Here is a 21767-nt window from a genome sequence, read left to right on the forward strand (position 1 = left end):
CCGCCGCCGCGTAGGATTCGGGTCCGCGGCGGGTAAGCGGGAGGGGCGCCGGTGTTCGTCTGCGTCGACGAGATCGCGAGCTTCAGGCGAAGCCTGTCGACGGTCAGGGATCCGGATGTGCTTCATCGAGTCGCTGATGAAGTCAACACGCAGCAGCCGTCCATATATATATGCGTGAGTTGTGCGCGGGGGTTCCCCCGCCGTACGAAAATTAAATGGCTGTCGTCGCCCGAAGGGCGCGAAGCGCAACCCCCAGCGACGACAAGGACATCGTCTTGGAACTCTAATAGTAGGGCTCTTCGACCAGTCGCCGTCGAAAACCGCCGGCCCCCAGATTCAACGAAACAACAAATCCGCCGGAGGCAAGCCCCCGGCAGGGCAAGCGCCGCAGGCGTCTTGTAGCATGGACCGTCGATCGCGCCGCCGGGCTGCGTGCGCGTGTGGTGCATCCCCCTCGACTCCGACGGGCTGCGGTGGGCGCCGTGCCAGTCCGGCGGCGCGAAGTGGGAGAAGACGTTGGCGAACTCGTCGCCCTTGAAGCGCATGGGCCGGCCGTGGCGGAGCCAGGCGCCCTCGTAGAGGATGATCTCGCCCGGCTGCGTGTAGACCTCGGCGACGGTGCGGTTCGGGAGGAGCAGCTCGAGGGGCCAGCCGCCGTCGGCGTCGACGCGCTGGTCGATCTGGATCACCGCCGACGCGAGGTGCGTGTCCATGCGGTCGACGTGGTCGATGAGCGAGCTGCCGCGGCGGTAGACGCGGACGCCGAAGGTCGACGTGTGCTTGAGGCGGAGCCCCGTCCACCACTGGAGGATCTCGCGCATCTCGCGGAGCACGGCGCCGTGCGTCTCCGGGAAGTGGTCGAGGTTGACCTTGTCGATGAGCACGTGGTCGTTGTTCGTGTAACCGCCCGGGATGACGCCGTGGGGCTTCATGCTGTCGTGGCGGCGCGCCGCGTACCACTCCGTCAAGGCGTCGTGCATGGGCTGCGTGAAGGACATCTTCGCGTAGCCCGGGCCGGCCGTGACCTTGGGGATGCGGTTGATCTGGTCGACGTACGTGTGGTCGACGGTCGTGTACCAGCGCCGGGCGTGCGTCTCGTTGGGCTGGATGCCGTAGGCCTCCGGGTCCCGGGTCCGCAGATCATCGGCGTGGAGGTAGCGGACGCAGCTCCAGTCCCGGCTCGGGCCGGAGCACGGTCGGCCGAGGTCGTGGAGCAGCGCCTCGAACTCCGCGGCGCGCGGGCTCGCGGGCGGCAGGGCCTGGATCGCGGCCAGCGCGCCGCACGCGCCCACGCGGATCTTGATCTTGCGCTTGGCGCCCTCCATGACCGTCTCCACGAGCGTCTCGCGCGCGCCGCCCATCTGGCGCACGCGAAACGCGTGGCCGCCGTACGACTCGCGCGTCGTCTCCGCCAGGGGCAGGATCGTGCCCTGCGGGACTTCTTTGCCGTGCGAGTCGATCCAGAAGAGGCTGATTTCTTCGTCGATGTCGTTCTGGAACGTGACCGTGAAGGTGCCCTCGCCGCCGCGGGAGGCCAGCGTCGGGGACGGCGGCGGGCAGGGCTTGACCGAGTCCTGCGCCCGCGTCTGGAGCGCGAACGCGAGCGCGAGGGCGAAGCGGAGGCCGAGCAGCGTCGCGCCGGCCGCCGGCCGCCGCGACATGGCCAGCCGATCACGCCCACGTAGGCCAAACTCGCGCTCTATCGTGTCGCGAATGCTCGTCGCCGGGGGTCGCGCGCGCCTCGCTGTTGCGCGCAAATTTGTGTCCTCTCAGTGGTCATTTTTCGGAGCCACGGCGCCACGGTCGTCGAAGGGCGATTGGCACTGATCAAAGAACGTCCCCGTGGGCGCCTTGACGGCGTTTGTACACGAAACTTTGAAATGCCCCAAAAACCTTCTATACGCGCCGCGCGGGGTCCAGACGTCCAAAAAAAGCAAAAAGTATCGATCCTTTCTCGATTTGTGCGTGTCATCCTTGCGCAGGGGCCATGCTAATCTTCTCTGTATCGTTCCAATTTTAATGAGTGGCTAGGGATTGCTCCCTGCCAATGGCTAAAACGCGTTTGTTGCCCTATAAACCCCTGCAAGGGCAAACATCAGCGAGGTTCGAGCTCATCGCGCATCCAGTCGCGCCTCGCGTTGGCGCTCGCTTATGGTGCACGTGAGACCATTCCCTAGCAAAAAAAAAAGGAAAAAACGACGAAAAATGATCGCGCTGAAAGCCATCGCACTCCTGCTGCTACTCGGCAGCACCGACGCGCTCGTCCGCACGCACCAAACAACTCCACGCCCAACCCGCCTCCACGCCGCGCTCGGCTACAAGGCGCAGATCGAGGAGCTGCGCCTCGCCTTCGCCGACTCGCTCGTGCGCCAGCACAACGGCAAGCTCAAGGCGGACAAGACGAACGCCGCGGCGCTCAAGGCGGCCGCGGCGCGCGAGGACGCGCTCGAGGTCGAGCTCAAGGCCACGCAGGACGCGTTCGCGACGCAGCTGAGCAAGTCGCATGACGCCAAGCTCGCGCTCCAGAAGGAGCACGACGCGACGCTGAAGTCGTCGTACGCCGAGCTGCGGCAGGCCGAGGCGCTGCTCGCGGAGACGCGCGCGGCGTTCACGGACTACATGGCGAAGAAGCAGATCGAGCTGACGCGGCGGACCGTCGAGCTCGAGAAGCGCATCGCCGAGGGCGACGCGGAGCTCGACAAGGTCAAGGGCGACTTCGCGGAGCTCGCCGCCACCCTCAACGCGCACGTCGAGGACACGGACGAGCTCATCGAGCGACAGGGCGACGAGATCCGCAAGCAGCGGAAGGCCCTCGCTAGCGTCGCCGCGCTCGCGGAGAGCGCGGCGAAAGCCTGAGGGCGTAATTCTCCCGGGCCTGTCACTCCCACAGTATCTTGTTATGGTCGCGGCCCGCGGGGGCCGCTCGAAGCCGGCCGGAGTCGGCCCTCACAGCATGCCGTCGAGGGTGCCGAAGGTGGCCATGGTGTCGGAGAGGGGCGGGTCCGCGGCGACGACGTGCGCGCCCTGCATGCACGGGGAGCAGATGTAGAACTTGCCGTCCTTCCACTGGTCGGCCTTGGCGGGCAACGCGTTGACCGCCGAGCGCATGGCCTCGGCGACCTTCATCTCCTGGCGCTCCTCGCGGGCCTGGGTGAAGATGTCGGCGCCCGTCGCGCCGGAGCAGATGGCGAGCACCGTCGGGCCCGCGCCGGAGAGGAACGCGCCGTGCGCGCCGGCCGTGACCTGGCGGCGCGGGGGGTCGCGAGAGAGCGAGACGGCGCGGGGGGTCGCGAGAGAGCGAGACGGCGCGGTGGGTCGCGAGAGAGCGAGACGGCGCGGTGGGTCGCGAGAGAGCGAGACGGCGCGGTGGGTCGCGATTGCTCTCTGTCTCTCGCCGCGTCCACCGGCCCCGAAGTCTTCCGAGAAAAGGGTTGGGGCCGCGGACGGCCGCGCGGACCATCGGGATGAGGTGCGGGTAGATCGTCGCGCGCTGCGGCTGGTGGAGCATGTCCTCCGTGGCGTATTTGAGCATGCTGAGGTCCCCGTGGTGGAGGGCGTCGATGAGCAGCGCCTACGGACGGCGACGGGGTCGGATGGAGTCTGCGAGATCGGCGCGCGGCACGGCGCGCGCGGGTGTGCTCGCATGGCTCGAAAAAGCGCTCTCGTCGGCGGCCGTCCGCGGCCCGGGGTCGAACATCACCCCGTCGCTTCACCTCTCACCCCACCCGTTTTCGCTTCACCTCTCACCCCGCCCGTTTTCGCTTCACCTCTCACCCCACCCGTATTTCGCTTCACCTCTCACCCCATCCGTTTTTCACTCGACGCTGAGCCGCGCCGTGCGCTGGATGTTGAAGACCGCGTCGGCGCGCGGGATCGTCGCCGGCAGCAGCGCGCGCATCTCCGTCGTCTTGTCCTTGCTCGCGAACGAGAAGCGCGTCTTCTCGCTCGGCACGTACGCCACGAGGCGCATGCCCTCGGGCGTCGGCACGCGCCGCGACAGCGCCAGCTGCGGGTTCTCGCGCGGCTCCGCCGTCGCGATCGCGCAGAGCTGCACCGAGAGCTGGATGCCGCCGTAGATCGCCGGCGACACCTGCGTGGGCGCGTAGGTCATAGGTTCGTAGGCTCCGGACGAGGCTACGTAGGCGCGTAGGCGCCTACGTAGCCCGTCAAAAGCGGTGCCTACGTAGGCGCCAGAGGCTCGAGCCGAGGCTACGTAGCCTCGTAGGCGCCTACGGAGTGACACTGGGCTTCCACGTTGTCCGGGTGGCCCTCCATCTCCGTGGCCAGCTGCAGCAGCTCCTCCGGCAGCTGCGACTGGTTCGGGTCGTAGCCCGCGCGCACCTCCGTACCTGCGCGAGCGCGGCGCGTCGGCGCGAGTCGCGCGCGCGCGCGCGCGCTCGGGGACGCGGCGGCGCGCCGGCGAGGGCGAGGCCCGCGACGAGGCCGCCGACGATGGCCGCCGACGACGACCCGAAGCCGCTGCACACGGGCACGCGGTTCCGGCAGCAGACGCGCACGGGCGGGAGCGTCTCGCCGGCGTACTCGAACGCGCGCTTCAGCGCGACCATGACCGTGTGCTTGCTCTCGCCGTTGGGGCCCACCTCCTCGGGGATGGCGCCGACGCCCTCGCCCTCCGTCTCGATGCTGAAGCTCCCGGCGCGCTCGACGCTGATCTCGTTCCAAATGTCGATGCCCATGCCGAGCGCGTCGAAGCCGGGGCCCATGTTGGCCGTCGTCGCCGGGACGCGCACGACGACGCGGTTGCGCGGGCACTTGACCTCCATGCCTCCCTTGGAGCGGACGCGCTTCATGGTGCCGCCGGCGGAGAGGGTCTTTGTGGTGTCGGTGCAAGACGACGACGACGACGCGAGTTTGGATCGTGCGATCGTGATGGATGCGGTGCAGCGTCCCCTCAAGGACGGCGCGAGATTTCAGCCAGCCCAATCGATGGTGGTGGCCTCGAGCTCGCTCTTCTAGAAGCACGCCAGCGCGATGCCGCTTCCGACGACGTGGCAGGTGGTGCACTCGGCGCGCGTCCCCATGCGCGACGCGCCGGACACGTCGGCCAAGGTCATCGGCAGCCGGCGGCCGGGGCAGGACATCATGGTGAACCGCGTGGAGAACGGCTGGGCCAAGGTCGAGGGAGAAGGCTGGATCCTCGTCGACGGCACGAGCGAGGGCGTGGGCCTGCTGCTGGCGCCCGTCGACGAGGACACGGGGAAGCCGATCCTGCCCGCGAAGCCGCCGCCGGCCGCGGCGGCCGCGGCGCCGGCGGACGACCCCGCGGAGTCGGCTCGAGACCGGCGTCTGGATTTCCCGCCTGGAAACACCGGTCGCGCTTCGTAGGCGGTGGACGCGGCGCGGGAGAAGGCCCTGGGGAACGCGTGCTTCGGCGAGAAGAAGTTCGCCGAGGCCATCGGCCACTACGGAGCCGCGCTGCGCGCGCCCGGGCTCGCGCCGCGCGATCCGGGGCGGGGAAAAGTGCTCACTTGAGAACGCGTTGTTTGAAAGGAGGGCAATTGCTCACTTCAGAGAACGCGTCGCTTGAAAGGAGGGCAATTGCTCACTTCAGAGAACGCGTCGCTTGAAAGGAGGGCATGTGCAATTCGACCTCGCTCGTCGCAGGCTCGAGCGGGCGACGCTCCTGTCGAATCGCGCGCTCGCGGCCCTCGAGAGCGGCGACGCCGCGGCGGGGACGCGCGACGCGAACGAGGCCGTCGACCTCCTCGGGCCCGGCGAGGACGAGGACGAGGCCGTCGCGAAGATCCGGAACAAGGCGCGGTACCGGCGCGCGCTCGGTCTCGTGCTCACAGGCGAGCTCAAGCGTGCCAAGGCGGACCACGCGGAGCTCCGGCGCGTCCGCTTCTACCGCCTCGGCTGGCAGGACCTCGTCCTCCGCGCCGACAAGCTCGACGCGTCGAACGCGCCGCTGAAGAAGGTCGGCGTCAAGCAGCCCGTCGCGGCCGGGGCCGCGCGAGGGTGATTCGCGATCGATCGTCGAGAGGAAGGTATCGATCTTCCGGGAGATGATCCTGAATGACGCGCTCGAGCTCGACCCAGAGCTCGCCGCGACGCTCGTGGCAGAATCGATCGAAGAGTCAGCGCGAGGAGCACCCACAAATCCCCCCTCGTGTCAGAATCGCACTCACAAATCCCCACGAGGAGCCAGATCGCACTCACACAAAATCCCCAGGTCGCCGCGTCGAACCCCAAGGTGCTCGTGTCCGTCATCGCGCCGACGACGACGGAGCGCCACGCGTTCCACGAGCACGTCCTCTACGCGTCGTTCAACGCCCAGCGCCACGCGCACAAGGAGCTCATCGTCGTCGACAGCGGGCCCGAGCCGTCGGCGTTCTTCGGCGACCTCGACGACGACCGCGTGCGCTACATCCACAAGACGACGGCCAACAGCGTCGGCGCCAAGCGCAACGTCGCCCTGCGCCTCGCGAACGGCGCCATCGTCGCCCACTTCGACGACGACGACCTCTACGCGCCGACGTACCTCACGAAGATGCTCGCCGCGCTCAAGGAGGCGCAGTGCAAGTTCGTCAAGCTCAACAGCTGGTACGTCCACGACCGCACGACGGGCTGCTTCGGCTACTTCGACGGCGAGAAGGGCTTCGACGAAGACCGGCCCAAGAAGATCCGCCTCCATCCGACCCTCGCCAAGCTCAAGGACAACTTCGTCCGGACCTACGGCTTCACCTACGTCTACGAGAAGAGCATCACGGACAAGTTCGCCTTCCACGACAAGTCCTGGGGCGAGGACACGGCCCTCCTCGCCGCCGCCGTCGGGACGCGCGTCCCCTGCGCGATGATCCCGGACCGCGACGGCATCTGCCTCCACAACCAGCACGGCGACAACTGCTCCATCTCGCTCTGCCACCGCGCCGTCGACGCGGATCGCTTCGAGAACCCGAGCTCGTCCGACGCGGCCCCCGTCGCCAGGCTCCTCGCCAAGGCCCAGCCCTGCCTCACGGCCGTCAAGGTCCCCGACGACGCCGTCGGCGGCATGTTCGTCTGGGAGACGCAGCTGAAGAGCCGCCGCTTCGACGCCGAGGCGACGCTCGAGGCGTTCCTGACGTGGCTCAAGACCGGCGGCGGCTTCAACGCGTCCCGGTACCGCAAGCTCGGCATCGAGCCGCCGGGCGGCCGCGACGACCCCGCGCGCGGCGCCGACGCGGACGACGCGTCGTCCGACGCCGCGGTCGAGAAAGCCGTCGACCAGGGCATCAACACGCTCCGCGGCACGGCCCGGGTCACGCCGTCCTGGGCGAAGGCCCTCAAGGCCGCCGAGGGCGACGACGCGACCCAGTAAAAGGCCAGGCCGCCGAGGGCGACCTCGTTTGGGCCCCCGCGGTCGGAAAGGGCCGCCGCGGGCGACTCAGAAGGGCCGCCGCGGCGCGAACCCCTCGTAGGAAAAGGCCGCCGCGGCGCGACCCCCGCTACGCTAGTTTCCGGGGACGAGCGTAACGCCGCGCGCTCAGGCGGGATGTTCACCCCTTGGCGGCCCAGGGCGACGACTTGCCGAGCTTCGCGCGCCGTCCGGGAACGACGACGTCGTTCACGGGGATGCCGAGCTTCTTGAGCAGGGCCTTGGAGTCCGCGATGGCCTTCTTCGCCGCCTGCTTGTCGAGGTACTTCCTCGAGAGGCAGGACCCCTCCTGCTCGTAGACCTGGCTCAGCTCCGTGTCCACGTCCGTCGGATCGAGCATGCGCGCGTACGCCGGCAACCCCGTGAACGGCTTCCGGAACCCCTTCTTCGTCTTCGAGTCCGCCGGCGCCAGACCGCGCATGTACTGGACGTAGGCCATCTTGTACGGATCCGGCCGCGGCTTCTGCGGCGGAAGCGGGCCGTACCACTCCTCGTTCTGCTTGCGGATCTTCTCCATGTCCACCTTGTGCTGGTCGTAGGACGCCATCGTCTTTCCGAGATGGGGAGCCCACAAAGCGCGTCAACTTGAGGATCAACATGCCGCAACTAAAAAGGCGACTGAAGGTGAGGCGACTTGCTCGTAGTCAGTGCCCTCGGCGGTGGTGTTGCGGCTACCGCTGAATGACGATGCGTCGCTCAGCGGTCATATGGCTGCTCGTCGCGTCGTCGGTGCAGGCGCTCGCCGTGCCGCTGCGCAGGAAGCGCAGTGCTGCAGCACGCAAGAACGTCGTTGCAGCGGCGACGTCGCCCGCGGACGGCGGTGCGCGGCTGTCCATGTCAGCGTCGAGCGACAGGAGTGTTTTTTCGCCTGAAGATGTGAAGAAATCCGAATCCGTCGCACTTGGTAGGTCCATGCCGCTCGTCTACTCGACCGCGGCGCTGCAGAGCGCGTGCTTCGGCGCCATCGGCACGGCGCTGCCGCCGGCGCTCAGCTCGTCGGGCCTCGAGCCGGCCGCGGTCGCGATGGTGCTCGGCCGCATCGGCAGCGCCTCCGCGCTCGCGGAGGTGCTGCTCTCGGGCTCGTTCGGGAGCTTCGCGGACGCGGCGGGTCGCACGCAGCGCCCGCCGAACGGCACGCCTCTTCTCGCCGAGAAATCCGTCCTCGGTAGGTCGGAAACCGCTGCTGCTCGCGGCGCCCGCCGTGACCGTCGCCGCGCGGGCGCTCGTCGTCGCGGTGCCCGACGTGAGCGTCCTCGTCGCCGCCCGTCTCGTCAGCGCGTTCGCCGTGCCGGTCTACTGGCTCGCGTTCCAGGCGTCGCTCGCCGACGTCTACGGCGGCGACGCGAGGAAGCTCGCCGTCGTCGGGAGCCGCATCCAGGCCGCCATGGGACTCGGCTACGCCATCGCGTCGGTGGTCGGCGGCGCCCTCGCGAGTCGAGACGTGCGCCTCGCCTACGGCGCCTCCTCGATCCTCGGCTGCTGCGTCATAGCGTGCGTGTCGAGGTTCCCCGAGACGCTCCCCGCGTCGCGCCGCCGCCGCGAGGGCTTCGACGTGCGCCGCGGCTTCCAGCCGTTCGTCTTCCTCAACCTCTTCCGACGAGGGCGGGTCTTCTCCAAGCTCAACGTCGTCGTCCTTCTCCAGAGCCTGACGAACGGCATGGGCGACCTGTGGCAGGTGTTGGCGCGGGAGCTGCGGAACTGGGGCGCGGCCGCGTGCGGTCGCTACGCGGCCCTCGTCGGCGTCGCGTCCATGGCGGGCACGCTCCTCACGGGCCCGTCCATCAGGCGCCTCGGGCCCCGGGGCCACACCTGCGCGTCGACGTCCGCGTCCGTCGTGAGCTCGGTCCTCCTCGGCCGGGCCACGACCGACGCGGCGGCCTACGGCGCCCTCGTGCCCATCGCGCTCGGCTCGGGCAGGTCGCACGCCACGACGGCGAGGATCGTGAACTTGGGCACAGACCTCGGCGTCCCGCAGGGCCAGCTCGCCGCGGAGCGCACGGCCCTGAACGCGGTCATCAAGGTCATCGCGCCCACGCTCTACGCGGCGCTCTTCGCGTTCGGCGCCCAGCGGGGGCTGATAGCGCTGCCGTTCTACGCGACGGCGTCGCTCCTCGCGGTCTCCGTCGTCCTCGCCTCGACCATCCAGTACGAATCGTCCGAATCGACCGATAATTGACACTTTGTCAAGGTTCTCTGGACGGAAGTCTGGACGGGCGCCATCGAGCGCGCGCCCCCTTCAAAGTCCCCTTCAATAACTAGTCAAAGTTTCCAGATGCACCCCGAAGAAAAATCGAGCGTGCGCTTTGCTAGTTCGCGCCGCTTGCGTCGTCGTCGTTTCGAGACAACAAACCACTCATCAGCATGTCTGCCTGCTTCACGAGTGTCCAGGCCTATAACGGCTGCGCGGGATTTCGTCCCGGCGACAGCGACCCGCGCCAAAACATGCCCCAGCAGCGCATCTGGCAACAGCGCATCTGGAAGCCCGTCCCATGGTCTCCCAGCGTGCCAAAGACCAAGAGCGCGAAGCAGCAGCGCAAGGCCGCGCTGAACACGAACGACGTCTTCAGCGCCGAGAGCCTCGCCAAGCACAAGGTGTCGATCGCGGACGTGCTCCTGTCGGAGCCGCAAGCTCCGGCCTCGCCGGCGAAGCGGGAGCGCGCTCCCGCCGACTCCGCCGCGGTGGCGGCGTCGCAGGGCGACGCGGAGACGATCCTCGCTGACGAGAGCGCCTGGCCAGCGCTGAAGACGAAGACGGTCGCGCCGCCCGAGGAGGCCGGCGGCGAGGACGACTGGGAGATGATGTCGGAGGCGACGACGGAGGCGTCGGAGGCGTCGAGCGCCTGGGAGCTCCTGTCCACGGACGAGGACTCGTGGCGGGTCGTCGGGCAGCCCCTCACGTTCAAGGAACACGTGACGGGCGACGGCGCGATGGCCGCGCCGGCGCGGCCGCGGACCAAGGCCCCGCCGCGGCGCGTCACTCCCGAACCTCTCCCGCAGCTCGACGAGGACCACGAGTGCGCGGCGCCCGTCGGTCACGCCGATCTCGAGTACGCGCAGCGGCAGCGGCGCACGAAGCAGTCCGCCGCGAGCCGCGACCGCCGCGTCGCGCAGAAGGCGGCCGCCAAGCTGAAGGCGGCCGCCAAGCTGAAGAAGGCCGCCAAGTGACCGGGCGCGCGGGGTCATCTAAGCCGGAGGATTAGTCCGCGGCGCCTCGAGACGCGGCGCGCTCAGTCGCTCTCATCGCTGTCGTTTTCGTTCTGCAGCTCGACGTCGTCCTCGTCGGACTCGTCGTCGAACGTGTTGTTGGGGACGGCGTAGATGCGGACGATGGGCTTGGCGCCGTCGCGGGCGATGACGTACTTGCCGTCATCGTAGGAGAGGAGGAGGTCGACGAGCATCTTGATGATGCCCCACATGTTGTTCACGTTGAGCGTGATCTGCGTGGCGAACTCGCGGGGCTTGTAGAACTGCGTCGCGAGGACGACGTGGTCGTAGGGGTTCGTGCGCGCGACGCGCGACACGTAGCCGAGCTTCATCTGCTCGGCGCCCGCGAGGATCGACTGCGCCGTCCAGCGCGCGAGCTTGCACGAGTTGTTCTTGAGCTCCGTGGCGAGCACGGCGCCGCGCTGCGAGTCGATCTTCTGGCGCCACTCGACGCCGCCGCTGAGCTTGGAGTCCCACTCGTTGAGGCAGTAGGCGGTCATCTTGTGCTTCTCGCCGCGCTTCTCGACGAGGCCGTGGAGCTCCGTGCGCGCGACGATGGTGTGCTCGCCGAGCGCGAACTTGCGGTAGCGGTACGCCATGGACGCGGGCTTGGACTCGGACTCGGCGTCGGCGAAGGGGTTCGGGAGCGCCATCTTCTCCGGGGCGGGGTCCGTCTTGAGGATCTGCTGCGAGAAGTTCTGGTTGATCATCGTCGCCTCGATGCTGAGCTTCTCGGGCGTGTTGATCTCGTCCGCGGGCTTCTTGTCCTTGTCGTCCTCCTGGTCCGGGTTGGGCGCGACGGGCGGCTCGTGCGACGTCTCGCTGACCGTGAGGAAGTCGAACGCGGCGGTGTCGCGCTTGTCGAAGACGAGCGTGCCGTCGAGCTTCTGGACGATGACGTCCCAGGGGTAGACGGACCGCGGGCTCGCCATGAGCAGGCTGAAGATCGCGTCCGTGCCGTAGACCGTGCCCGCCTGCTCCTCCGCGAGCTTCTCGATGGCCGGGTCGTCCGTCGTCGTCACGTAGTAGAACTCGCGGTTCTCGCACCGCTGGAGCGGCTTGTCCGCGCGCGTCGACAGGCGGTCGTACGCGTCGTTGTACGTGCCGAGCTCGCCGGCCCAGAGCAGGTCGGTGGCCTCGGGCACCTTGGTGCTCAGCTTCGTCAGCTGCGCGAGGTCGAACTCCTCGACGCACTTCCAGTCCGCCGCGACCTTGACGCTGCTGCCGCGGTCCACGCGCTGCACGCGGTCCCGGCGCCCCCAGCCGCGGCCGCGGCCGCGGCCGCCCTTGCCGTTCTTGCCGCCCTTGGCCTGCTGGTTCCCGCGGCCGCCCTTGCCGCCCTTGCCGAACTGGTCCTGCTGGCCCTGGCCCCGGCCGCCCTTGCCCCAGGCGCCGCGGCCGCGGCCCCGCGTCTGCCAGGGCTTCTTGAAACCCTGGTTGAAACGCGACGTCTTCGCCTTGGCCGTGTCGACGAGGTGGAAGCTCGAGTCCTCGACCGCGTCGTACTTGTACTGGAACTCCTCGTTTTTGAAGTCGTCCCCGGCGCGGTTCTCCCGGTCGCGGCGGTACTTTTGCTTCGCGCTGTAGTAGCTCGACATGGTGAAGTCCGCCGCGCGCCCGAGCCGGTCGCCCTTGCCGAAGGGGGCGTAGGGCACGTCGACGAACTGCTGCGGCAGGTTCTCCGACGTCGGTCCCCACGAGTCCTTGTTGTGGTGCACCACGGGCGGGCTGAAGGGCACTGACTTGGCCGTCATCTCCGCCATGCTGTCGACGAGGCAGGCGATTTGGGCGAGCTGGAGTCGATCGCGCCCGAGCTCGATTTGCTCCGCCGGCTATGGGGGCCGGATTACCGGGTAATGCCCGGGAGGCCTCGGTAATTACCGGTAATTACCGGGTAATTACCGCACAAGGGTAATTACGAAGGGTAATTACCCGGTAATCAGGGCGTCCGCGGACGGCTAGAGGCGGTATGGCGGCTCGAAAGGACCACCGCGAACCCGCGTGTCGACCGAATTCTCTTTTAGGTGGCTTCCACGCGACAACGCCGGCGGCGCGCTACGGCGTGGGGGGCGTCGCCCGGCGCGCCCGTCGCGACGTCGCGACGAGCAGCCGCTCGGTCGCGGTTTCGCGCCGCGCGTCGACCGCGATGCGAAACACGACCGCGACGGGCCGCGACGCTCGGATCGTCAGCCACGTGTACTAGCGGACCGCGGCCTGTACGCGGATTACCCGGTATCGAATTATGGCACCGGGTAATTACCGGTAATTACCGGTAATTACCATTACCGGTAATATACCGCCAAATTACTCCGGCGGCTATACCGCCGGCGGACCCCCGGCCAAGCGCTGCGCGCTGCGCGCAGGCCTCGCCGAGGGCCCGTGCCCCGTTTGTAGCGAAGCCTTACCCCTCCCCCCCGGAGAAAAAAACACCCTGCAACAACCGACGAACCCGAGATCCACGGATGCTTTCTACTTGGGCAAGCGCGCGCGGCGCTTCCGCGGCCCGCGCCGTTCGCGGCGGGGGTTCCTGGGCGCTTCGCCGTGCCACGCGTCGGTGGGTGCGCTTGCTCAGTCGCGGCGCCTGGAGGGGCTGCGGCTCGCCGACTTGCTGCGGGACCGGGACCGGTCGCGGCGGCGGCGAGGCGCCTCGTCTCTGTCGTCGTCGCGGCGGCGGCGATCGTCTCGGCGGCGCTCGAAGGAGCGCGAGCGCGACCTGGAGCGGCGGCGGTCGTCGTAGCGGCCGCCGCCGCCGCCTCCTCCGCGGCGATAGTCGTCGTCGTAGCGGCGGCGCGGCGGACTCCGGCGGCGGTCGTCGTAGCGGCCGCCCGGCGGCCCGCGGCGGCCGCCGCCCTGGGACCGCGGGTCGACGCGCGCCATCTCCTCGGGGCGCTTGCGCTTCTGCGCCGCGAGGAGCACCTTTATCACGCGGCCGTCGAGGTCCTTGCCGTCGAGGCCGGCGATGGCCTCGTCCGCCTCGGCTTTGCACGACATCTCGATGAACGCGAAGCCGCGCGGCTCGCGCGTCATGTAGTCGAGCGGAATGTACACGTCCTTGACGCTCCCGAACTTTTCGAACTCCTCGCGCAAATCTTCCTTGGAGAGTTTGAAGGTCAGGTTGCGGACGAGGACGCTCACGCCTTCCTCTCGGCGCGACTCGCTGCGCTCGCCGCCGCGATCGCCGCCGTTGCGATCCCCGCGGCGCTCGTCGTCGCGGTCCCCGCGGCGCTCGCCGTCGCGGTCCCCGCGGCGCTCGTCGTCGCTCATGGTGTCTGTCGCGCGCGCGTTTTGGCGCGTCGACGAGCTCGGCGAGCGGCTGGTCGATCTCCACAACGCAGCTATGGCCGCTGCGGCAGCGGTTAGTCCGCCTCCCGCGGAGGCGTCCAAGCCCGCGCCACCCCCAGACGGCGCATCAAACACAGCAGATGCCTCCGCGCCAGCCTCAGACGCAGCGGCTGCGCCCACCGACCGCGAGAAGAAGCTGCAAGCGCTCATGGAGCGCTCCAAGCAGCGCGGCGACGAGAAGGCGGCGCTCCAGAAGAAGCTGATGATGAAGCTCTACCTGGAGGGCCTCAAGGCGAAGACGCGCAAGGCCAAGGCCGCGGAGGCAGCGGCCAAGCCGCAGCCGCCGCCGCCGCCGCCGGACGCGTCGAAGCGCCCGCCCGCCGCCGACGTCGACGCGCGCGCGCTGACGCACGCGGTGCGCGGCGACGACGACGCCGAGGCCGCGCGAGCGTGCGCGCGCGCCGTCGCCGGTAGCCTGCGGACCCACGGGTGCGCGTGCATGGCGACGAGCGCGGCGATCGCCCCGGAGGTCGTGGCGACGTGCCTCGCGACGTGCGAGCGCGCGCTGGACGGCGTCAAGACCAAGGAGATCGTGACCCGGAACCGCCGGCGCTTCGACGTCGTCGCCGGCGTCGAGGGCGCGCCGCCCGTCGTCGGCCTCGCCAAGGGCGGGCCCTGGATGCGCGCCGTGCGGCGCCTGCTCGGCGTCGACTGCGCGCTCCTCAAGTCGGGCGTCGTGGCGGCGCTCCCCGGCGCCGAGACGCAGGCCATCCACGCCGACGGCAAGCACCTCTTCGCCGACGACGAGGACGAGGACGCGCGGAACGCGCACCTGCCGCCCCACTGCGTGACGGTCTTCGTGCCCCTCGTGGACATGGCGCCCGAGCTCGGACCGACGGAGTACTTCGCCGGGACGCACCGGCGCGACGGCGACGCGGACCACTACAAGGCCGCGAACGCGGGCCGGGTCGCCGGCGTCTCGTTCGCGGACGCCAAGGCGGGGGACGCCATCCTCTTCGACTACCGCGTCCTCCACCGCGGCCTCGCGAACACCTCGGCGAAGCCGAGGCCCTTGCTCTACTTCACCTACGGGCGCGCCTGGTTCACGGACGCCACGAACTACTCCGCGCTCTCCATCTACGACGCCGAGGCGACGGCCTAGATTTTTTACTTAGCGCAGAGGGGCGCTGCCCCCGGCGCCGGCGCCGGCTGTCGCGCCGCCGAGAGCCACGCCTTCGCGGCGGTCCTCGAGCTCTTCAGCGCGGCGGCCGCCGCGGGCTCGTCGAACGCGCCGCCCTCGCCGCCGTCGTCCAGCTCGGACTCGAGCAGCTGGACGGCGTCCAACACATCGTTTCGCAGCAGATCGAGGTAGTCCAACGACGCGATCGCGTTCGATCGCGCGCGCTCGACGTACAGGTCCTCGCCGGCGACCGCGGTCGTCTGCCGGCCGCCGCGCGCGGGCGCCGTGACTTCGAACGTCATGTCCGCTTCGACGGCGTTGATGCTGCGGCGGAGCGCGTTGCCCACGGTCGGCAACGGCCGCTCGTAGTTGCCCTTGAAGAGCCGCGCGGACCGCGGCACGTTGCCGCCGACCTTGGGCAGCGCCGCGTCCGTGAACGGCAGCCCTCGCAGCACGTCGCGCGCGCAGCCGCGGTCAGTGAGGGAGAGGGCGTCGAGGATCTGTACGGCCGTGGCCACGTCCGCGCGCGCCGCGTCCGGCTGCGGCGGCGGCGGCGCTGCGACCGCCGGCGCCGCGGCGAGCGCCACGGCGAGCCCGACGCCGCAGCAGTGCTGCTGTAGAGTTGTGACGGGCGCGAGCCCGACGCCGCAGCTTTGCTGCTTTAGCTGTGTGACGGGCGTTCGCAGCGCTGTCGCCGTCGCGAGAAGCGCGACCGCGAGGCGCTGGCAGCGCTGCGATGCCGAGCCCATGTCGGTCGCAATCGGAGTGAAGCAGTCAACACCACTTCAAGCACCCACTTCGCGCACGAAACATGGTTGCGATTGGGCAGCCTGGCTCGCGCAGGGCCCGTCGCTGCGCATCTCTACTGTTCCTGACAGTAGCGTCGGCGCGGGAGTGGTGCCGGCCCGGCGCGCCGTGCTGGCCGTCCGTCGACGAGCTCCGCGGCATCTGCGCGACGCCGGGCTGCCGCGTATTGCTCCCGGAGGACGACGAGTTCGCGAATGCTTCTCTTCTCCGGGATACGCAGTGGACTTTCACGCCGGGCCTCATCGTCCAGGTCGCGAGCGTCGAGGACGTCCAGCGCGCCGTGCGCTTCGCCGCGGCCAAGTCCGTCGAGCCGCGGGTCTTCAACACCGGCCACTGCTACGACGGGCATTGCTCGGGCGACGGCGTGCTCCGCGTGGACGTCGGCGCGCTGAACGCGACCGAGTGGGTCACCAGTGGCGACACGTTCCGTATCGGGAGCGGCTGCCGGTGGGGCGACGTCTACGCCTGGCTCGGAAACTCGAGCGGCCACCGGAGATGCTGCGTCGGCGGAGGAGACCCGAGCGTTGGCGTGACGGGATGGACCTTGGGCGGCGGACACGGCCCGATGACGCGGGCGTTTGGCATCGGCGTCCAGCAGGTCCTTTCCTTCGAGGTCGTCGACGCCGCCGGCGCCGTGAAGACGGCGTCCGCGACGTCGGAGCCGGAGCTCTTCTGGGCGCTCCGCGGCGGCGGCGGCGGCACGTTCGGGATCGTGACGTCGTTCACGCTGCGCAGCCATCCGGACACGGCGGTCCACTACGCGGCGGCGACCGCGAACATGTCCCTGGGCCTCTACGCCGACTTTGCGGCGCGGCGCGCGCTGTTAAACGGCGTCGGCGACTGGCTCGCGGCGATCCTGGACCCTACGTCGGGCGACGCGTCCATCAGCGGCACCGTCGAGCTCGATCACGGCGCGCGCCACCAGCTCGTGCTCAAACTCCTCGTCCGCGGCGGCGACGCCGCGTCGGCGTCTCGGCGCGTCGCGGGCCTCGCGAAGCTCGTCGCGCGAAACCCGGCCGTCGCGAGGCTCGACGAGTTCGCATCCTACGACTCCTTCGGTCAATATGCCGCGACGATTCCTTCCAAGCCCCCCGGCGCGCCGGAGACGTCCGCGTCCGCGCTCCTGGCGCCCGGCGCCGTCGCCGCCTCCGTCGCCGCGATCGTCGAGGGCGTGGAGCAGCTCTTCGCCGCGGCGTCGCACGGAACCGAGTTCCAGTGCACGGCCGACATGGTGGGCGGCGCGGCGCTCGCGGCCCTCGACGACGCGGCCTCGGTGCACGACGCCTGGCGCGCGACGGCGCTCGTCATGGCCTGCTCCGCCTACGGATGGGCCGACGGCGGACGCGACGCCGCGGCCGCGGCGCTCAACGCCTGGTCCGCGCGCGCGCTCGCGCCGCTCTCGCGCGTCGGCGCCCGAAACCAGAGCGCCTACGTCAATGAGGCGCAGACCGACGGCTTCGACGTGCCCTGGAGCGAGCTCTTCTGGGGCTCGCGCTACGGCCGGCTCCTCGACGTGAAGCGGAGCGTCGATCCTGGCGGTTTCTGGCGCTGCCCGAACTGCGTCGGCTCGGAACTGTAACTTTTCTTTTTTAGTACCACATGTGGTCCCGCGTTCGATCATCGCGGCTGCGCTCGGACGTTGTATGGCCCGGGCGCTGCCGCGCCTCGGTCTCCGCGACGACGCGCGACGACACCGACGGGCAGCCGCGTCACAAGGGCGCCGATTATGCATGTTGCAGTGCACTTGTATAGGCAATGAAGTCAGGAGTGGAGCCAGCTCTGTCCGGATAAGGACTGGGAGAGCCAGCTCTGTCGCCCGACAGCGCATGGAGGTTGGCGTGCCTGGGAAAGGTCGCAAGGTCCAGGGCAAGTTCGTTACCGAGTGCAAGGACGCGCAGAAGAAAGCGCTCGAGTGCATCGAGACCAACCCGGTCGACCGCCGCTCGTGCGATCCTTTGTTTGCTGCCTACAAGGCGTGCCGCAAGGAGGAGCACAACGCCATCCTCAAGGCCCGCGGCGAAGGACGCTAACGATGGCTTCGTTCAAGAACTTCGAGTTCGACGCCAACGGCGTCAACGCCTGGGGCCACGACGCGGCGCTCTTGGCGCGTGCGCGCAAGCTGCACGACCCGCCGAACGTGACGATGGACGGCCACAACGACCTCCCGTGGACGCTGTACCAGGCCTACGAGCATCGGCTCGAGAAGGTGGACCTGCGGGAGCCGCAGGAGGCCGTGCACTGCCCGGCGCTCCGGCACCGGTACCTGCACACGGATTTCCCGCGCGTCCGCAAGGGCGGCCTCACGGCGCAGTTCTGGTCCGTCTACGTGCCGACGCAGATTAGGGGCGACGCGGCGGTGCAGAAGACGCTCGAGCAGATCGACGTCGTGCACCGGCTCTGCGAAAAGTACAGCGGCGAGATGGGCTTCGCGTGGAGCGCGGCGGACGTGCGGCGCATCGTCGCCGAGGGCAAGCTCGCGAGCATGTGCGGCGTCGAGGGCGGCCACCAGATCAACGGATCGCTCGCGACGCTGCGCATGTACCACCGGCTCGGCGTGCGTTACATGTCCGCGACCCGCGTCTTTTATTCTTTCGGGGGTGTCGCGCCGCGTCGCGCGCCCGGAAGCCCGCCCGCGCCGCGCCGCCCGCCGCCGACGCCGCGTTCCACAGGACGTTGACGCACAACGGCGGGCCCGGCTGGGCCGACGCGGCGCTCGACGACGACAGCAAGTACGTCGAGCACGCGAAGGCCGGCGGCCTCTCGCCCTTTGGCTGCGAGGTCGTCCGCGAGATGAACCGCGTCGGCATGGCCGTGGACATCGCGCACGTGCACGAGGACACGATGCGCAAGGCCATCGAGGTCAGCGAGGCGCCCGTCATCTTCTCGCACTCGAACACGCGCGCGGTCTGCAACCACCCCCGGAACGTGCCCGACGACGTGCTGCTCAGTCTGAAGAACGGCAAGGACGGCGTGGTCATGATAAACATCAACGCGCCCTTCATCGCCGGAGACTTCTTCGTCAAGGACGGCAAGGTCGGCGCCACGGTCAAGGAGGTCGCGGACCACGTCGACCACGCGAAAAAGGTCACGGGCTCCGTCGCCCACATCGGCCTCGGCGCGGACTACGACGGCATCAAGTCGCCCTCGCGCGGCATGGAGGACGTGTCCACGTACCCGATCCTCACGGCGGAGCTCCTCAAGCGCGGCTACACCGACGACGAGATCATCGCCATCAACGGCGGCAACGTCATCCGCGTCATGGAGAAGATCGAGGCCGTCGCCGCCCGGCTCCAGAAGACCCGCCTCGCCTCCGAGGCGACGCCCGCGGACTTTGGCGAGGTCGCGCTCTGACGAGCCGTCCGCCGCGAGGCGCGGACGGCGAGGCCTACGGCGTTGTGCGAGGCCCGGACGAAGCTAACATGGAGTCGATTGAAAACATCGCGTCGGCGGGCGCCAGCAGTCGCCGGCGACGGCCATCGTCCACTTGACGGACATGGGCCTCCTGAGCTATATACCCATCGTCAATCGGTTCCTGCCGCAAGAGGAGCCTCAGGCGTCGGCGCCGGTGGTGGAATCTCAGTCCCCGTTCGGCGACACGGTCGCGGCGGCGCCAGGATCGAATGGGGCGCGCGGCGCCGTGCTGAACGGTGCCTCGGCCGCGCCGCCGGCGGGTCTGGCGGCGGCCGGCGCGTTCGGCGGCGAACTCGGCCAGGGGGCCGTCGACCTCGCCCCGGCCGGCGGGGCGTTCGGGTCCGGCCGCGCCGCGCCGGCGCCGCGCCGCGTCGACGGCGGCGACGCGGGCGCGCGGCCGCAGGAGCCGTCCTGGGCGCGCTGGGAGGACGGCCTGCGCGACGCGCGGCCCGCGCGGCGCTCCCTGGGCGGGGAGCGGCGGCGCTACGACGACGACGACGTCGACATGGCGGACCGGCGCGCGTACGCGGCGCCGCCGCGGCGCCGCTACTACGACGACGCGGACCGCGGCTACTCCGAGGTCGGCCCGCCGCGCTACTACGAGGAGGACTACGGCTGGGACGACCGCCGCGGCCGGCCCGCGCGGCGCTACGACGACGACGGCTACGGCTACGAGCCGCGGCCCCCGGTCGAGGACCGCTTCGAGGGCCGGCGGCGGCCGCGCGACGCGTACCGCGGGTCGCCGGCGGCGCCGCCGCCCCGGCGGCGGAGCACGGGCGCGCCCTACCCCGCGAGCCGCGGCGAGGGCGACTTTGGGGCCTGGAAGCGGCCGCGCGACGACGAGGCGACCGAGTACCTCGACGAGCTCGCGGACGGCGTCGGCTCGCCGTTCGACGGGTCCCTCCAGGGCGTCGCGCGGCGCGCGGCGAAGCGGCGCCGGAGCCTCGGCGGCGCGGGCGTCGACTCGTCCTACGGCGAGCCCTTCGGGGGGCGCACCAACGGCGGCGGCGCGCTCGTCGTCGCGCCGCAGCTCGAGCCGCCGGCGCGGCGGTCGCTCGCGCCCGAGGCGCTCGCCGCGGCGCGGTCCATGGGGCGGTCGCCCCGGCGCGAGTCGTCGGCCGTCGCGCGGAAGATCCTCGAGGCCCTCGCCCAGATCTCGGCGCCCCTCGACGAGGCCCGCGAGAAGCTCGCGCCGCCGCTCGAGCTCGTCGACCTCGCGCCGCCCGCGCCCGCGGCGCCGCGCGCCGCGGCGCCGCCGCCACCGACGAAGCCCGCGTCGCCCGTGAAGAAGCCCCTGACGGCGGCCCCGCCGCCGCCCATCGCGTCGCCCGTCCTGTCCCCCCCGGCGCCCGCGCCGCGGCCCGCGACGACGCCGCACCCCAAGACGGGGCTCGCGACGTTCCCGCCCGAGCCCGCGTTCGCGGCGCCCCCGGCGCCCCCGGCGGCGGCGCCGGCGCCCACGGGCGACGACGAGTTTACCTTCACGGAGGCCGACGGCGAGCCCGCGCCGCCCGCGACGTCCATCTTCGGCCGCGCGGACGCCAAGGCGTCCGCGGTGCCGGACTTCATCTTCTCGCCGCCCGCGCGCCGCTCCAAGAAGAAGCGCGACGGCGACGCGGCGCCCAAGGACGACGCCGCGAAGAAGATCAAGACCTTCGACTTCATGGGCTCCGCGGACAAGGCGGCGAGCGCGGCCTTCGCGATGCCCGCGGCGACGCCCGCGCCCAAGAAGGCCGCCGCGCCGTCGACGACGACGGCCGCGCCGTCGACGGCGCTGCCGACGAGCGGCTGGGGCGACATGTTCAAGCGCCCCCCGGGCCAGTGGAAGTGCGACGCCTGCTACGTCTGGAACGACAAGGACAAGACCAAGTGCGTCTCGTGCGAGACGCCCCGCTCCGACCCGCTCTCCGACGCCGCCGGCGAGCTCGCGGCCGCCAACGGCAACGGCGCCGCAACGCCCGCGGGCGGCGCGCCGACGTCCGCCGTCGCGGCGCCCTTCACCTTCGGGACGCCCGTGCCGCCGGCGCTCTCCAAGGGCGCCGCGCCGACGCCCGTGCCGATCTCGTTCGGCGCGCCGACGCCCAAGTCGGACGCGTCCGACAAGTCGAAGAAGTCCGTCAGCTTCGCCGCGCCCGAGCCCCCGGCGGCCTCCAAGCCCGCCTTCAGCTTCGGCGGGCCGGCGACGCCCCACCCGGGCGCGGCGCCCGCGGACGACGCGCCCGCGGCGCCGCCGCCGACGTTCGGCTTCGCCGCGGCCCCGGCGGCCAAGGCCGCCGACGAGCCCAAGCCCGCCGTGTCCTTTGGCTCGTCGGCGGCCCCGGCCGTGACCTTTGGCGCGCCGCCGGCCAAGGCCGACGCGCCCAAGGCCGACGAGCCCAAGCCGGCCTTCACCTTCGGCGCGCCGACGCCGACGCCGGCCGCGCCGGCCGCCGACGCGCCGACGCCCGCGGCGCCCGCCTTCTCCTTCGGCGCCGCGGCGCCCGCGCCGACGCCCGCGGCCCCGGCTCC

At 70.4% G+C, this 21767-nt stretch overlaps 5 protein-coding genes across 5 annotated transcripts in view; 1 reads left to right on the plus strand and 4 right to left on the minus strand.

Moving 5' to 3' along the window:
• Positions 1-1661, minus strand: part of AURANDRAFT_66936 (hypothetical protein) — a gene marked incomplete at both ends in the record, with an annotated part of 2826 nt that extends 1165 nt beyond the window's left edge. The window contains one exon of the mRNA XM_009042300.1: positions 466-1661. Coding sequence (XP_009040548.1) covers positions 466-1661 — 1196 coding nt within the window. The remainder of the gene's footprint in view (positions 1-465) is intronic.
• Positions 1662-2883: 1222 nt separating this feature from the next.
• Positions 2884-4878, minus strand: AURANDRAFT_60300 (hypothetical protein; the record flags this gene model as incomplete). The annotated part of the gene is made up of 5 exons (XM_009042299.1): positions 2884-3243; positions 3446-3569; positions 3834-4090; positions 4255-4349; positions 4418-4878. 5 exons carry the CDS (start codon positions 4809-4811, stop codon positions 2947-2949), a joined length of 1167 nt encoding a protein of 388 aa, XP_009040547.1.
• A 5724-nt stretch (positions 4879-10602) lies between these two features.
• On the minus strand, positions 10603-12333 carry AURANDRAFT_31918 (hypothetical protein; the record flags this gene model as incomplete). The annotated part of the gene is made up of 2 exons (XM_009042298.1): positions 10603-11337; positions 11380-12333. 2 exons carry the CDS (start codon positions 12331-12333, stop codon positions 10603-10605), a joined length of 1689 nt encoding a protein of 562 aa, XP_009040546.1.
• A 1081-nt stretch (positions 12334-13414) lies between these two features.
• On the minus strand, positions 13415-13750 carry AURANDRAFT_17068 (hypothetical protein; the record flags this gene model as incomplete). The annotated part of the gene is made up of 1 exon (XM_009042297.1): positions 13415-13750. A coding segment is annotated over one exon (336 nt), but the record flags the coding sequence as incomplete, so codon positions are not given.
• Positions 13751-17991: 4241 nt separating this feature from the next.
• On the plus strand, positions 17992-19199 carry AURANDRAFT_59458 (hypothetical protein; the record flags this gene model as incomplete). Its single annotated transcript, XM_009042254.1, has 2 exons — positions 17992-18413; positions 18518-19199. 2 exons carry the CDS (start codon positions 17992-17994, stop codon positions 19197-19199), a joined length of 1104 nt encoding a protein of 367 aa, XP_009040502.1.
• Positions 19200-21767: the final 2568 nt, after the last annotated feature.

This window comes from Aureococcus anophagefferens (assembly GCF_000186865.1).
Source record: "Aureococcus anophagefferens unplaced genomic scaffold AURANscaffold_29, whole genome shotgun sequence".
Lineage (NCBI taxonomy): Eukaryota > Pelagophyceae > Pelagomonadales > Pelagomonadaceae > Aureococcus > Aureococcus anophagefferens.